Source organism: Solea solea, chromosome 17 (genome assembly GCF_958295425.1).
Source record: "Solea solea chromosome 17, fSolSol10.1, whole genome shotgun sequence".
Classification (NCBI taxonomy): Eukaryota; Metazoa; Chordata; class Actinopteri; order Pleuronectiformes; family Soleidae; genus Solea; species Solea solea.
The window spans coordinates 8065377-8083037 of record NC_081150.1 but is presented as its reverse complement, the minus strand read 5'-3'; the positions used below and the strand labels follow the sequence as shown (position 1 = coordinate 8083037).

General features: G+C 41.7%; 1 protein-coding gene across 1 annotated transcript in view; it reads left to right on the top strand.

Moving 5' to 3' along the window:
* Positions 1 to 379: 379 nt before the first annotated feature.
* syndig1l (synapse differentiation inducing 1-like) overlaps positions 380 to 17661 on the top strand; it is a 35098-nt gene continuing 17816 nt past the window's right edge. Inside the window, exons 1-2 of the mRNA XM_058614325.1 lie at positions 380 to 744; positions 7411 to 8095. Of these exons, the coding sequence (XP_058470308.1) occupies positions 7550 to 8095 (546 nt within the window). The 5' untranslated portion in view covers positions 380 to 744; positions 7411 to 7549. The remainder of the gene's footprint in view (positions 745 to 7410; positions 8096 to 17661) is intronic.

Below are 17661 nucleotides of genomic sequence, written 5' to 3'. Positions count from 1 at the left end.
TCACAGGGACACAAACATCCACCCTCACAATCACACCTTAGAGTGTCCAATTTACCTAATCCCCATATTGCATGTTTTTGGACTGTGGGAGGAAGCTGGAGAAAAAAAACACCCACACACACGGGGAGAACATGCAGAAAGGCCCTTGTTCCAGGTGAATAATATTCCCCCCCCCCCCCCCCCCCCCCCCCCCCCAACAATGCATGAACTACAGTGTCTGACATCAAGCGTGGAGACTGTAAACGCTCAGTAACTCAGTCCACTTCACACACTTGAAATGTTCATTGGAGGATGGATGTTGGACTCTCCTCCTCCTCCTCCTCCTCTTCCTCTTCTCTCCATCCTCTCTCTGAATGTTCTCACACAAGGATGAGAGAGCGAGAGAGAGAGAGAGAGAGAGAGAGAGGGCGGTCTAACTTTGCGGCGGCGAAAACATTTGAGTCGACTCACAAGGTAAACGGGTTATTGGGTAGAGACCTTCGTATTTAAAGAGGAGAGAGAGAGAGAGAGAGAGAGATAAAGAGATAAAGAGAGAGAGAGCGAAAAGGGGAGAGAGAGAGAGAGATTAGGAGCGCGTGACGGCGCTGTCTCCTCGCGCAGCGGAGACCTGTTCGTCAGAAGTGACTGGCTATTTCTTCAAATGAGAAAGTCTGAGAAACCCGGAGACAAAGCCATCATGTGCAGGCGGGGACAGGCGAGTGTTCGCGTCTTCCACACAATATTTGGACTGTCAAGAAGTCAACGGTAAGACAATCATTTCAACACATTATCCCCCCCCCCCTTTAAATGTCCCTCTTTAGTTTTGTTTACAGTTGCTTTACAGTAGGGCGCGTGTGTGTACGTGCTGTTTACAAGTAGTTGAACGCGGTAAACTAATAATCTAAGGAGTGAATTGCTATTATTATTCTTATTGTTTTATATATCAAATGTGAAATGTGAGGTGAATATGTCGCATTGCTATGTGTGTGTGTGTGGAAGAGGGTCGATAATGAACTCTGCACAATGTTTCCACCTGCGACTGCTGGAGCATAAATCCTGCTCTCTCATTGTCTCAGTGTGTGTGTGTGTGTGTGTGTTTGTGACTGATGAGCTCGTGGCATGAACTCATCAAATCACTGTGTGTGGGCTGTGAACTATAATAATGCCATTTTTTTGTTGAGAGATTAGTCAACGCTGTTGGCTCGCATTCAAGGAAACACTTAAACCTCCCCCAGAAAAACAAAGAAAGGCAAAAGGGGGGGGGGGGGGGGGGGGGGAATAACAAAGAGCAGTAAAAGGAGTGGTTGACTGTCTGCATTCTGGATGTTTTTAAAGTGATAATAATGACTGTGGATCACACACACACACACACACACAAAGCAATCAATCCCATCACTTTCACTGTGATCAACCCCTGGTGCCTGCAACACCTGGGGCAGCACAAGTCATATGTCGTGATGTCACTTCTGATTCCAGTCTGAACCGCAGCCCTAACTGATGGAAATGATACACCTCTGTTCGTCGACTCACAATCAGTAAATGAGATGTTATTATTATTATTATTATTATTATTATTATTATTAATCTAGCAATCTAGTTTGTTCTTCATTTCACATTCACTTGACTAAGAAATCTTAAAATCTCTTTTACAAGCGAGACCTACATCGAAAAATGGGGTCATTTAGCACCATCACACGTACAATCGGACAAACAACAACAACAATGAAAAATAACATCCGGGGAGAGTAGACACATATAATGAAGAACAACGTACAAGGCAGCAATAATTAGCCGTTCATTTAGCAGTTAATTAAAGCAACCCTAACAAATCTGTTAATGCTGAACAATGAATCCTATTTAAATCAAGAACAAAGCTAAAAGTTGTGGTTAAGGATGTCATCCTTGCAGTAGAATATGAAGTATTGTTTGGAACGTGCAGTACAATAGCTCTATCTATCTATCTATCTATCTATCTATCTGTCTATCTATCTGTCTGACTGTAAAGCCTCGTCTTGCCATCAGCTCGTGGAGAACATATGTAATAACAGTGGAGGAAGTCAACTTAGACAGAGCATGTCTATCATTATCAGCAAACTACTCTAGCAACAGTGTACTAACTGCCGCTGACAGCGACCACACTGAATTATGCAAATGTGCGGCTGAGATTTCCACTGGCAGATTTAGACATCAAGGAACATTTTTCAAACACGTGACAGAGACGTGGAGATAAAAAAGAAAAAAAACCACTAAAGCGAGTGACACAATCGTGGTGCTTCATAAGACTCCAGGGAGTCTTGACTGTGTCCACTCTGAGTTAAATGTTTTATCGCTTCCTGAGATTGACAGGAGTATCAACAATGACTAATGGGATTCAGATTACTTTCAAGTGGATTGTGACATTTTTCACGCATCCTTGGATGTGGAATAGTGCAGTCGTGCTGGCATGACGTGATTTTGTCACGATCCACTTGTTTTGTATTGTGATGTGTTGATAATTGACATTTTTTCCCTCATTCCTCAAACCAAAAATTAAATGACACATTTCTTGATTCCAAAATCAGTGCCCGTCACATGTCAGTTAGTCCGTCAGTCGCACATTCATCCGAACTGAATGGAACAGTGGTCCATAAGCTGAAATGTAGCTGCCCCTGCTAATAATGAAATACATACAATCAGGCCAAGAAGAAAATAAAATGTTTTTGTTCTTACAGTTTTGCTTAGTCAGGGTTCACTCAGCTAGTGCTGTAATAACATTAGAGAGAATAATAAAATGCCGGGCCAGAATGACTAGAGCCTCTCAGAACATGACACAGCACAAACGTGAGCCTTCAAATTAACATTCCTTCAACTGAAAAATGTCTTTTCAAAACCTTGGATTGCAGATGACAATGAAAGAAACACCGTTACTATCTGAAGTAAAATAGCAACTGCTAATTTAACCTGTTTCTGTTAATAGCATGTATTTTGGGCAATAAACTTTTAGAAATTGTGCTATTGTGTGATCATCAATAACAACTTGGCGTTACCTCATTATGTGTATTATAAACCAGCCCTGCCTTCAAAATGAGATTACAGGAAGATGAAGTTGTTGTTGTCGAGCAGCACGAGCAGCTCTCGTCGTGCGGTGTCCAGGAAAAGCTGTGAGAGACACAGTCTGAATGCAATCGGCTGGTGAACATGGCCGACAGCCGAAATACATTGGTATTCAGCTGCATCGCACCAAGCTGGCCTCCAGCCTTGGCTGATAATACCAGCTTTCGGATTCAGGGTCAGAGGTGTGAGGTTGATTGGCAATTGGCTGACACAGGCAAACCGAGTGTGCTGACTGTAGTCTAATGGGGTTGGAGCGCAGCGACGTATCGGAGAGGCTGGCATGTTAGCAGTGCCACGGCCTCATTCATACCCTCCTGCACCTGGATGCTTACAGGTTGTTCACTAATCTATTAGCCCCCTGTCAGACAGCTCGGGGCTCAGCGGCACTGCAGCACACGGGCTTGCACTTGTGCCATCTCTGTCGTGCTGAATTGTTTTCCTCACGAGTGGCGTTTGCTCTGCCTCATTCACTTTCAGCTGCACCTCCCAGCTATTTATGCCTCGCAGCCAGTGAAGTCGACCAACATGCCTCAGTGCACTCGACACAAGTATCATCTCTCGCTTTCTTGTCCCCCGTGTGTCTCTCCCTCTCTCTTTTTTGGGTGTTGCTTCTCTCCCACAAAGTCATCTGCCCACTCAGGCACATATATCTTGCTCACAGGAGAGAACGCCTGAAACACAAAGGCCGATAAACAGACATGTACACACACGCGGAGTATTCACATGCACAGATTATGAGGTGTCCTACATTGCTGCGCTGAATACACCGAATGGCTTAGTCCCGTTTATACTGTCGTTTACTAGAAAAGGCACCGACAACACAGCGCCCATGGAAATGGAAGCGTGACAACAACATACAGATTTGTCAGAGCAACTGTGAGTAATTACAGGAAAAGTAATCCAGTGTCAGCTTGTGCAGAATGTTGGAAGTATCTTCGAGGAAGTTCTTAGAGGAAGACATATAATGAGAGCCGCCGCTTGTTGCTTCCTCAGATGCTGTCAGAGAGCGAGTTTATTAGCATTGATCCGGTTTCAATGCGAGGTCTATTTTGGAAAACCTTTAATGAAGAGTAAATAAGGAAGACGCCTGAGCGTGTGTTGTTGCTGTTTGGCAATCACCTCTGATCTACAGAAATACAACATCACATCTAAACTGAGGAGTGGAGGTAACTTAGTCCCCCGTCTGTCACATGTCATAATCACAGTTGTGCGTCAGTGTTAATGAACTAGTGATTATTGATGGTAAATGCTATTCTTGGGGCACTCTGACTGAAGTGGCTATACTTTTACTATGAAGAGCAGACACTCTGACATTTTTTAAATCTCAGGGAGACAAGGACGTGCGGTGTCCTTGTCTCGCTTTCGGCACCCAATTAAAAGCATCCAAAACAGAGAACGTTGCTGATCCCAATCATGAACTCTGTCTTGATGTCTCATGAGAATATCACAGCAGGTGCTCAGCCCTGCAGATGTCAGTGTAGTTTTGCCGAAGAACACCTCAGGCTGTGTCCAAAACATGGTCTTAACGTCCGTCCTGATCTAATCTAAACGCCATCACTTGGCGCTGAAGTCATCTTTCGATCACCAAAACACGATCAGAGGTAATCTGAGGATTCCTGAGCCTGCACGATGCATGAACACCCTCCTCAGGTGACATTACTTTTTACACAATTTAACCATGACAACGATGTAAACACTAATCACCATGTGATTTCTTGTTTTTAATATAGGTCAAATTCATATTTCATTCTCACAGTAGTGCATGTAGTGAGAGACACACAAACGGTATCCCTACGGATGTGAATGGGGGCAGATGCCACATATCATCGTGGCCCAGACAAAGCAGCCATGTACAACACGTACAAGCAGCATATAAACTCAACTGCAACCTCAGCACCTGACCATCTTTAGTCAAACACGAGGCATTTTCAAACTCCCATTTTCTAGAATCACACGCGTGTGCGTTGCCTGGAGCTGTGCAGTGCACGGACCACACGGTGCGCTGGTGTGGAACAACAATGTCAGCACATCCAGGCACAGGAGGTCCTACAGGGAGGAACCACACAAAACTTTGTTGGCTGTCCGGTGCTTAGTGAGCTCCTGGAAGCCTTGGAGCACGGGGCATATTTTATTAATGGGGAGAAAACATGAAAAAGGCAAAAACGACTGCAAACAAAAACTGCAAAGAGAAACGATGAAATAGATATAAAAGGATGTAAATATAAAAAAGAAGGAAGAAGGAGAAGGAAATCTAATTAGGAAGTCAAGATTAGAGTAAATATAAAACCAGAATGCTTACACACAGGGAGAAAAAGGTATAATGTGCGCACAGAATTAATAATATTAATAACATTCTCATGAATTACCGGGAGAGCTGCACAAGTAAAGCGAGCGAGGAGGGAAGCGAAGCTTTGGGCCGGCCAGAGATAGTGTGATTTTTATATGAGTTTTATGAGTTTTATATTAGGCTGGGAATGAGTGACAAAGATATTCTCAAAAGCCTGACATTGCAAGGAATCATTATTAGCGAGAGGCATATACGCAGAATATGAAGAGCCAGGTTACGTTACAGGTAGCGACGTAACCCCGCCTCCGCCTCGCATCCGTAGATTCTTCTTTGCTTCATTTAAATCCTCACACCACCATATACGATAAAAGTTAAATGTATGTCTCAAATCATCTAGAAGATGATCAGTGTGCAACTTATTATTAGCCTGTGAGCCATAAAGCTATTATCCATATCCCAGTGGCACAGTGTAATTATGCATTATGTGTAAGCTTGTTGTGCTCAATTGGAAATACCTCTTCCTCATGGGTTTGGAAATGCTGCAGTGTGCCAGTCAGACGTGACTGGTGTCAGGACCCCACAAAAACAATCTGCTTTTAGCATTTCTATTTTAAACACAGATTAATCAGACAAAGGGTAAATGTGCTAGCCGAGAAGCAGAGACCTCTAGGTTATTTTTGCAGCGTGAAAGTAAGAGGGAGAGAAATGGGTTTCGATCATTTTGACGGTTAAATATAGAGTAAGAGGCATATTTGTCTGTTCTCTGCAGGGCGAGCGAGTATTAGTATTCCACTGCATGGCTGCTATGATATGTCATAAGATCTTGATCAATACTACGCCCACTATGAGTTTGGAAGACTGACTTGTATACAAATGTTTGCACAACGCCATTATTAATGCTTAAATGTCACACTTGCCGGCTTTATGGAAAACAGCATTATTTTGTTGTGTGGGGGGGAATAATGTCATGATAATTTAAGAAATAAATGCAGCAGGGACTGAGTTATTGAATTTAATAGCTAACATTTAAATATACTACTGGATTTATAGTATATATATATATATATATATATATATATATACACATATAAATATATATATATATAAATATATGTTTGTATATTAATAAACAGATCTTGATTTGGAGTGTCTAGGATACCAAAGAGCAATCAAGCCTGACTGATACTGATTCACTGACATGATTAGACATTCAGTTATTCCTTTCTTTCCTAAGAAATAACAAAGACTCGGCCATTTCAGTGAACTTGTTGTCATTGATCCATCGTCGTCATCATCATTATCATCATCATCATACTGTGTCCAGTGTCAACTGTGTTGTTTTTTTTTAATTCAGCTCGTCTCCAATCTACTGTGGATCGATTGTCATGTTGTAAATTAAGTTTTAAAGTCATTTCAACATAAATGTATTTGCTCAGATGGAAGAATACAGCCCCTCTGAGCTGTACCTGTGCAAGAGGCCTCATCCGATTCATGACGTGAAAAAAATACCCCAAACAATTGTGCACACACACACACACACACACACACACAAAAAACAACCATGTTTTTATATCGTAGTAAGGACACATCGACATAGACATAATGCATTCCCTAGCCCATTCTTACCATAACCTTAACCACCACAAATAAGTGCCCAACCCTTTCCCCAACCCTAACCTTAAAACCAGGTCTTAACCCTGAAAAAGCCCTCTAAAGTTGTGAGACCTAGACAAAATGTCCCCACAAGGTCAAAATGTCCTCACACAGACAAACATGCATGTGTACAGTGACATATTATTGTGTGTGTGTGTGTGTGTTGGCTCATGTATTTAGACTGAGGGACTTCCTTAAATGCCCTGCAGGGTGCAGGTCTGGACAAAGTGAAATGCATTTGAAGTTGTTGCTGCTGAGGGAGCAACAGACACATTTTGTTTTGAGCCTGTGTTTGGTAAATTGTCATCAAACTACCTGCTGCTAAATGTCAAACTGAATTATCCCTGCAAGTTTTAAACCCCCTTGTTTCTCTGTTGTTGTTGTTTTTTCTCCTGTAGGTCTGACAGTGCTGCGTTCTGACTGATATAACCAAATTGACTGGCGACAAATCACAGAGGAGCCTTTCTCCCGCTCTTTGCTCTTTCATCTATAAAATACCCAGAAGCTCCTCCTGCTCACTTTTTATCCCCTGTGGCTATGGAGAACCTCAGTGAGCTCCAGAACCCGTTGTTGGACAAAAACAGTAAGCATATGGTCAACGGTTATGGGGGGGACTTCCATAATAACCAGTACCAGGAAAACATTATGAATTATTTGGCTGGAGGAGGAGGTGGAGGAGGTGGTGGTGGAGGTGGAGAAGGAGGAGAAGGAGGAGGAGGAGGAGGAGGAGGTAAAGTAAATAACAGCACTGTTGCGAGCAGCGGAGGTTACAGCACCAACGGGAAGGTGAAAGCCCAGCAACTTTTGGACGCCACCTCGCTGCATCTGGCCGTAGAGGCCTTCTACAGGCCCAACTTCATCCTTTACAAAGAGGACAGCGGCAGCATCAAGGCTAAGGAATACAAAAGTGAGTGCTGCGAGACCACGTTCACCGAGAAGAAGGCCAAGGAGGCGTCCATCAGCGTAGGGGCGGACACACCTGGCACAGAGGATCCTCAGACGAAGCTGATGGAGGACGGCGAAAACATCAAGATTCAGACGGTTTCCTACGAGGTAGAGGAGGAGGAGTACGTGGAGTACGAGGTAAGGGAGAAATACACGAGGAAGGGTGACAACACTGAAGCTTGCTGTTGACCACAGTGCATATGGCAAAATTGCTGATTTCAGTCTTGAGTATCTGCCAGTGAGATAACAGTCTGATTCAGTCAATTTTTTTAAATTTACTAACTACCAAGCTTTTACCATTTTACGCATTAGTGCTGATGCATTTACCATCTGATCTCCCACAAAGAAGAAAATGGAACAGCCCACATTTTAACAGTCGGCTCTGGAAGCATATAATGTGAATTTTTTATTTATTTATTTAAAATAAATAAACATTTCGCTTTTGCTTTTTTCAATATCCAATCGAGTGATCGATCAGTCTTGTATCCATTGTGAGTATTTGCTCATCGTTAAAGCAGAGGCATTAAAGCCATGTTTGAATAGTGAGAGAACACGTGAGCTCACTTGTATTCCTGTGCTGCTGCTGTGCTTGGATCCCCACGCCAAAGGATTGGGATTGATGCCTGGATCTGACTGACATTGTACCATCCACAAATCCCATTTGATCTAGTGACCTTGGCGTCAATTCCCATCTCCAGTTAAAGTAATTGTTAGATGACAATAATTCACCCACTTAGGGTGCTGCAGTTCTACAGCATAAGCCACAGTGTGTCCCCTCCCTCTGCTGGCATGGCCACCGGCACTAAGAACTCCAAAGGATTTAAGGGATTGCATGGGCAGAAATGAAATGAATCAGAAATGAGAGTGAGGAGTTTGACCACTGCCCTGCAAGACCTGAGGGAGTGAGCACACACCTGCTGGTCCACTAGAATTAACCTGGATTGGTGTGATAAACACGTAGCTGCTGAAATTCAACGTGACATGGGTTGACTTATAGCTGGGGGGGCTTACTCTGCGCGAGGAATTGTGAGTGTCATGGACAGAAAATGAAATTAAACCCAAATGAATTGCAGACCTCAAAGAGCAAGAGATGAGAAAACTGATGGCATGCAGATGCAGATGTGCAAATGACCCGCAAACGTGACGACATTTTTAAACGCACAAACACGCACACAGGTGGATGCACACAAATAACAGGACAAATGAGTTAGACACGGCGTGGCGCACCAAACGGAGGCTCAGCCTCAGCTGTGCAAAGGTCAAGTGAACACATTACTATTATCGTTTGCATTTTTTTCCCCACAAACGAACGGAGCATATTTAAAAAGATAAACATCACGAGGCCCCCACAGTCTGCTTCAAAGAGGGAAAGACACAGTGGGACTCATTATGGAGCCTCCCGACAACAGACCACTGACACTCTCACACACGCAAAAGTGTGAGACGTCTCTTTCACGGTCTGACACAAGGCAAGGACCTCTGCTGACACACATATGCTTGGTTGTGCTCTGCCGAGACGCACCGGTAGGTATGTATTATGTATTATGAATGGTTTGGTAGTCAAAAGTTCATTTATTAATTTATTAATTTTACAATTTTTGCATTAGAAAACAAGAATTCACAAGAAAATAAAATGGCTGGAAATGGCCATGTGTTGGAGGCTTCTTTATTCTTTATCCACAAAACAACTTTAAATTTGTGGCTGTATAATGTCACTGTCACCTACACACTCACACCTTCAATATATACTGCAAACACCAGCTAAATGAGACATTTACGTTCACTTTTAGATACGTCAAGCACCTGACAGTCAGTCGTTTTGGTGTGATCACTTGAGATCTCAGGTCAGGTTCTCCCTTTTCTCTGTTAGACGCATGATTCTGAAAAGTGTCATGGCTTTCCCGTGCCCAAAAGTTGCTTTTCCACCAAACCCCGGTGGCTTAATCGAATCTGCTTTCTAATCTACAATCACCGTAATCCCGCAATGCAGAATGATAGTCGTCACAAATCCATATTTCCCAGCGTGTATTATTTGAAACATTTTCATCAGCACTTTGCAACTAGATGAGAGAAAACTTGTGGCAGCGCCAGAGAGCTTTCTAAAAGATTAGAAAGCAATTGTCAAACCGCGGCACGTCCCTCACAGGCGAGAGCAGCAGATATACTAGTCACAGAATTTGACCCAAATCGCTACATACATTATCTCAAGGCGCTTAGAAACCTTACAATATAATAGAGAGAGTGGAGATGAGAAATCCAACAGTTCACACAATGAGCGAGCACTTAGCATCAGTGGAGAGAGAAAGAAAAAAAAAACGCGTCCTTTTAACAGGAAGAAATCTTTTGACAGAACCAGACTCTGTATAAAAGTTGGATTAAATTATTTTGGAACAGCTCCAAGGACGGTTGTAATATTGTTATAGTATTATCATGTCATTTATACAAGCATTGGATTTAATCATAGTATAATAATGAATGAATCAATTAATTCCTTAAAAAGATCATTGTATGGTGATGTGATGGTTAACACAGCAGGACAGCTCTCACTTCCTGTTTGACCATGAGACTTTCTGTGCAGTGTTTGCATAATCTGTCTGTGTTTTGGCTTTTCAAAGTGCAGATTGGGATTAGGTTAATTGCAGACTAAAGTGTCCATAGGTGTGAACTGGTAGAGATAGTGGATGACTTAATGAAGAAAGGCCAGAATGGTTACTATCAACATGGTCCATGGATGGGAGGTAGTTATTTAAAAACCAACAAGGTCATTGGTTCACGCTACAACAAGATAAACTGCTTTTGCTTATTTTGCCTCCCATTTATCTCCGTTTTCCGAAACCCATTAAAAAGATATGATAGGAACTACTGCTATACTGGAGTTAAAGAATCATTTAAAAAAACACACACACACACATTATCCAATTATCAAAGTGCGTGTGAAATTTACAGATAGCCTCTGAGCAGAGTCAAGAGAAATTTCATCAAGGGATTTTAAAGTTTTCTTCCCTTTTAATATCTGTCAACCATGAAACGCAAACTTTTAATGATATTACTTTCTTTCTCAGCGTGATTTAATCTCGCACTGTCATGCTCAAAGACATTTGGAGCACAGGAAAATATGCTGCTTTTCAACAGCCATCTCATGTTAAGGTTCACTCACACTTCATTATTTTGAAATTGTCAGAGACGACTGTTGGCGTATCCCCGAGTAGCACTACTACAAGTGTATCGTCCACATTTTTAATGAACTTGTTTTTCATTCCTTTTGAGCGTAACATTAGCAGTTAGTGAGTGGAACATCTATTAAGCGGAGCTTTATTCCTGCGGAAGTGCCCTAAGGCCAACAACTGGATCCCTCGGCGTTCACAGTTCCTCATTCTGACCTCCATGTGGGAGATTAAAGCTACAAGAGTTTTGTCTTGAGAGGAAGACAAGTCAAACACATCCTGTCCATGGCTCAGGCCTTTTTTTTTTGTCAGCTAACCAAGAGAATCTCTTCCGTCTCTTCTTATCAGCTCCAGTGGTAACAATTGTACAGTAAGCCCTGGAGGTCTGCCAAGTGGACGTCCCACTTCCTCTGCCTCCCCGTAAGCCTCACTGCATGCTGGCAGGTGCAGCCGTGTTCAAACTCACTCAGCTGCATTTGAACTCGCCTCTCTTCTTTTTAAAACTTTCCATCAGAACTTGTACCACTTGGCTCGACTCTACGTAGTTTTGGTTGGTTTTCCATTACAATATAGCACCTCCTCCTCAACGTGGGCGGGGTCATCACAGCACGGCTGCATGAAACTGCCGTGACTTCGTTTTTAGGGCTGCAACTAACGATTCTCTCCATAATCGATTAATCTGTCGATTATTTTCTCGAATTAAATCGAGTAATCGTTTGGTCCATAAAACGTCAGAGGATTTCAAAAATGGTGATCAGTGTTTGTCAAACCTGGAAACGATGATGTCTTGTTTTGTCCACAAACCAAATGATGTTTTTAATGATTTCTTTGTAATACGGAGCAAAGACATGAGAAATTTAAGACATTTAAGAAGCTAAAACAATCAGGAATCTTGTTTTAATAATGAAAAAAGCTTCAGACCTATTAACTGAATATCAAAATAGTTGTGATTCATTTAGTAATCGATTAATAATCCATGAATCGAGTAATTGTTTCATTTTATACGCGACACACACAAACTAGTGACTTGTAAAGCAGTTGTTTTCAGTGTGCTGAATCATTAGAATCAGTAAATACAAAAGATTTGTTCAGTACTTGCACAGACTGCATTTGACACATTTGTGATGTGGCTCGCGGATCGCGATTACAGCCTTTTGTTAAATTCCGTGCTAAATGTTGGGCAGAAAACCTCTTTGTAACTGATCTACAGTTCAGCATTGCTCAGCTTGATTCTTGTGCCTCTTTCTGTGATGGCATTCTGACCAATCAGTGCACGGCACGTATAGTATCGGCTCACTAATGGCGTATTTCCACCGGCTCTACTCGCCTCGCCACGCCATGCCACGGTTTAAGTAGCATTTCCACTAGCATAGTACCTGGTACCAGGTGCTATTTTTAGTACCTGCTCCTGCAAGGTTCCAAAGGCGTGCTGAGTAGGTACTATGCGATGATTGGTCAGACTGCTGGCCACTGACTGGCCAGAGTGCCGTCCGACACACAAATCAAGCCAAACAGCGCCGAACTGTAGATCGGTTAAACTACTTAACAAGCCTAAAAACGTGGGTTTATCTCCAACAACTACCAGGGAAATCTCTATATTTAACAGAGGAGTCTGGCGTGTTTAGGGACAGCGCCGTTGATCGTGAGCGACATCGCAGACCGCTGGCGCTGTAGTCTGTGGAATAGGAGTCTGTGCTCCGGAGACGTGTGGACAAAAATCAAGTTTAACAGTGCCGAACTGTAGATCAGTTAAAACTATTTAATAATCCTAAAAATGTGAGTTAATCTCATACAACTACCAGGAGTCTGTGTGTGTGTCGTGTATAAAACGAAGGCAACACAGTTTCACGCAACCGTGCAGTGATGACCCCGACCACGTTAAGTCGGTACTTTTTTTGTAGTGGAGATGCAACCTAATCGTGCCGTGCCGTGCCGTGCCATGCTGTGCCGTGCCGAGGCGAGTAGAGCCAGTGGAAATACAGCATTAGAACCTCGCCCGAGCAGGTACTAAAAAAAAGTACCAGGTACTATCGCTAATGGATAAACAAAATAACCGTGCCATGCCGTGCCGAGGCAAGTCGAGTTGCGCTAGTGGAAACACAATGGATAGATAGATATGAAAACGTGTACTTATACTCGTGCTGCTGCTAGATTTCACAAGCATGAAAGATTTGATCAATGTTGTCAGCTCTGCAGTGCCCAATTTTCCTCCGGTAAACAGGCAGCGTTTATGAGTCATGGACACTGCTTTAAATTTGAGTCATTGTTTTGTTTGATGAGAAAATGAGAAAAATGTCAATGACAACAAAACAAATTTCATGCTCTGCTATCCTGAAACACAATGAAAGGTGATCACGGAGAGGAGGGAGCGGCAGATCCGGGGGTTTGTGGGTTGAAACGAGGAGATGAAGTAGTGGAAATGCAGCCATCGTTCTGTATTGTGTGTAAGTTATGACAGAAAACCTATTACAAATGACCTTAAGATGCTCGTGTGGACATTTTTCATGTCATGCTGTAGTTTTTTTCCTCCACTTTTCTGCTGAATGGGCAGTGTCAGAGGACTGATGGCGCTCTGTAGCTCCTCTTTATGACAACCTGAGAGGCTAAACATGCAGGTACATCGTTTATATTCTAGGCGTGCGCTCGCCTGACAATGTTGGAAGAATACAGTAAGAGTGCAACACAGGCCTGAGGTCTGTTCATTCTGGAAATTATTTATGGTGGTAGCCTCAGATTGAGCATTAACTGGGGTTAATGAACCAGCAGGAGGTGATTTTTTTTTTTTTCTGAATTTTATCCGGATCCCATTGCTGCCTTTCATCCTCAACAGTATGCGGAAGACAAGTTCACGTCTGTCTTTAAAATATTTCAGTCCCAGTTCGACCGAAGTGATGATACATTTCCTCGAGATCTGTTTGCAGTGAAATGTTTATTGATGTTTATTGATCAGGAAATGAGCTTCATCACCAGAGGTCTCGGACTACATTCACACCAACCCGAAAAACAAAAAAATAAGTATACAAAGGAGGTAAACACACCACAGTTTGATTCATCCTCACTAAAAAAAAGCCAAGGTGTGCTTACAGTGCTGGACCATGTGGTAATTCCTTCAGATAGTCTGGTGTGCTTCTATGCTGTATACATTCACTTCAAATGGGATTTTGATCTCCACACGTCAGATAAGAAGTGACAGTCCCAGTTTATACCATAAATCATTGCACGGGTAGCTATAGTTCCGGATTTCTAAGAGACCCAAACATACAGTTTATCAACATCTACTCTTCTAGGTGCTGGACACCTCTGATCTGGCAGTGATTCAGTCTGTTCAAAATTTCCATGTGTTTATGTATATATATATATATATATATATATATATATATACACACATATATACATATATATACATACATATGTAAATAGCACCAGGGATAGATCATTTCTATTTGTCTGCCATCTGTTCCACTTTTTCCAGTGCATTAAATTAGCATTTATCATCCCATATCATACCCGTGGTAGCTGTGCTTGTGTGCAGATTATTATTTTTTTTATATAAATATGGCCTCTTCTCTGCTTTTTGTTGGGATATTTTCCTTTTAGCACGCCATAAAACAATAGAGAAATTGGCTTTAAGATAAATGCACTTTTAATCGCCCATTCTCTCCCATCTGCTGTGTTTGAGTCCAGGTTTGATTGAAGGGGTTGTCCGTTCTCACTAAATCGGAGGGCACATGAGCGCTCATGCCTCCATTAAATCTAAAATGTAGTCATGCTTTGGTTCAGCGCACACATATTGTGTCCTTTAAGAGCCGGCACTCGGTATGAGCCCGCATCATATATTCTTCTTCATATATATATATAAATCTGTCAGAGATATCCCAGCCCTAATTGAGCAGCAAATGAAAAAAAACTAGCTTGGATCATTCGGAACTCTGCTTTCTATAGCTCTCAATGAAAATAAGTGAATAATGACAAATGCATCATTCATTCATTCATTCATTCATTCATTCACAGTGTTTGCTACATTGTTAAAAGTTTGTTGTCCCTGTAAGGACAAGTGAAGAAGAATGAAATAATTATAATGTGATCATTAGCACATGGATTCAGGCCAGTGATACAAACTTGGTAACGCCACTGTTCAATGAGAGGAAACTTGACAAGAATAGTGTTCGGCATCTACAGTGTGGTGCAGCGACAGAATATGTGAGATTATGCAAATAATCTCACATATGAGATGCAAATTGCAATTTAAAGATACAGAGAAAAAAAAAAAAAAGAACAGTGATCACTCATTTCATGCATTCTCCAAGACCTAAGCTGAATATATGTATATCCAGAAAGATGTAACGTTTGAGTAATGAGTGAGACTAGTGAGAATTCCTAATAAAATGACAATTCTACATTTCCATTTCGCTAAGGGATTTTGGGTTTTTTTTCCCATTTCAAACAGGAACCGGCTTAAAAACAGAATTATTAAATGTCTCTCTGTGTCTGCCTTTTCATGTGTTGGTGCAATAATAAACCCCGAATTACCTCTAAAAACATAATTCGTCACTTTGTGTGAGAACATGAAAGGCGTCAAACACAAATATAAAGCACCAAGGATATTCGTTTAAAGCCGGGCGTGATGTTAGTATGAAAGATGACTTTCAGAGGGGGTTAAAAGTCACCTCAGTGTTAATGCTGTTGCCACAATTAAAAATCCTTCCAAATGTCTCGCAGTGTCTCGTGAATGGCACATCATTCTAATGTCTCGTGGTGCTGTGCGGCTCAAAATGACGACATGGCAACATGACTCATGAGAGAAGGCAGGATTTTTTTTCCTTCTTCTTCTTGCTGGGATGGAGTGGGGAAAAGCACAGCTAATCAGTGTAATTCAGAGCTTTTCAATAATCTTTTCCGATGCCCTTCCTCACTTCCCCTTGCTTCCCTTACTCACAGTAATAGCCACTTGGAGAGTGAAAATGGCTCGGTCCAACGGCAGCAGAAGAGAAAGCAAGACTCATCCCTGTGGAGCCCAGATAATTGAGAATAATGAAAGATAATTAAAGAGAAGCCATTCTCAAGAATAACTGATTAAAATGTCACCCTGTTCGCCTGACGATGTTCTACTTAATATTCAGTTTGCATTATGCTCAGCAAAAGATACAAATCTTAAAAGGGATTTTTGAAGAAATGCATCCTTTTTTCTTTCCTTCCGTTTGACTTTCGGGGAGTTTTAATTTCAAAGACATCGCATTAGAACAATTAATCATTTTCAAAACAAATTTGCAGTTAAAAAATAAAGGCTAGAGTTTCATCGTTCTATTTTTATTCTAAGGGCTGTAATTTTCCTGCTTCTTAAATGTGAATATGTTCTGGTTTCTTTTTGTCTCCAAGCGTAAACTGAATATTTTGTGTTTTTTATGGACAAAATTAAGCATTTGAGAACGTGGTCATTCTAATGTTTGGGAAACACTCACCCGGTCAACATTTTATGGACGAAAACTGCTCATATCTTTAAGTTCTCATCCGTGCATCCTTCCTTATGTCAAATCAAATTCTAGTCACAATATTATGCCAGGTAGAATTCCATATTCCACCCCCGAGGTGCAGGCTCCAAAGTCACACAGGAGAGCAGCCGCCAGGATGTTGTTGCCACCAGAGAAAATGGTTGAAAACCTGGCAGTCGTTGTGTTTCCTGCCGGAGGCGACCACTGCAGATAACTATGGTCTGGATGACTGAGAATCTTCACAGACAAATAAAAACCACATTAGTCACTTCAATAAAAATGTAAATGAACTGCACTAAATGAAGTTCACCATTTTTTATTTTGTTTACTAAAAACCTCTCTGCTCTTGTTTTGATTAAATCTGTGCCGTCTACATTCTCTCCTCAGTTCACGCCGTGTGAAGTTCCCTCCTCAGCGTGTCTCACTCTGTAGTCCACACAACAAACGGCTGCTTTTGTTTTACTCGCCAAGTAAAAGAGAATAGCAGGACTGTTCAGTGTGGAGCCGAGCGTCAGTCATGCAAATACTTCTCACAATGAGAGTCGTGAAGTGTTTGGATTCGGGCAACTGGAACGGTAAAGTGCTTTTACTTTGAAAGAAAAACGGAAGCGCAGGGTTTGCGGCATATTGATTAAATTGGTTCGATTGTAGATTGTTTAAATTGACAAATCCTCAGTGATCCAGTCCAGATAGGATGGCGTCTGGATCTGGATGTGGACTGGGGGGTCAGCTGTACATAAAAAAACTAAACCTTTGGATTCTGTAATCATCAGTAATCTATATCTTAAGATTAAAAGAAATATATATATAAAAAAATATTTTTTAATGCTTTTTATACTTTTGTGCCATTAAAGACTGGAATACTTGAAATAAAATATGTGAGCCATGTCAATTAAACAAATAAAAGCGTCTTCTTATTCTTGCTTGATGAATTAGTTGCACAGTATTGTCTCTCTCTGCCAAAAAAATCCACTGCTTTAATGTTGGCCTGAATGGCAGCTCTGAGTATTAACAAGTAAATGAGAAAGATGCCTCTGTAACGCAATGGGTT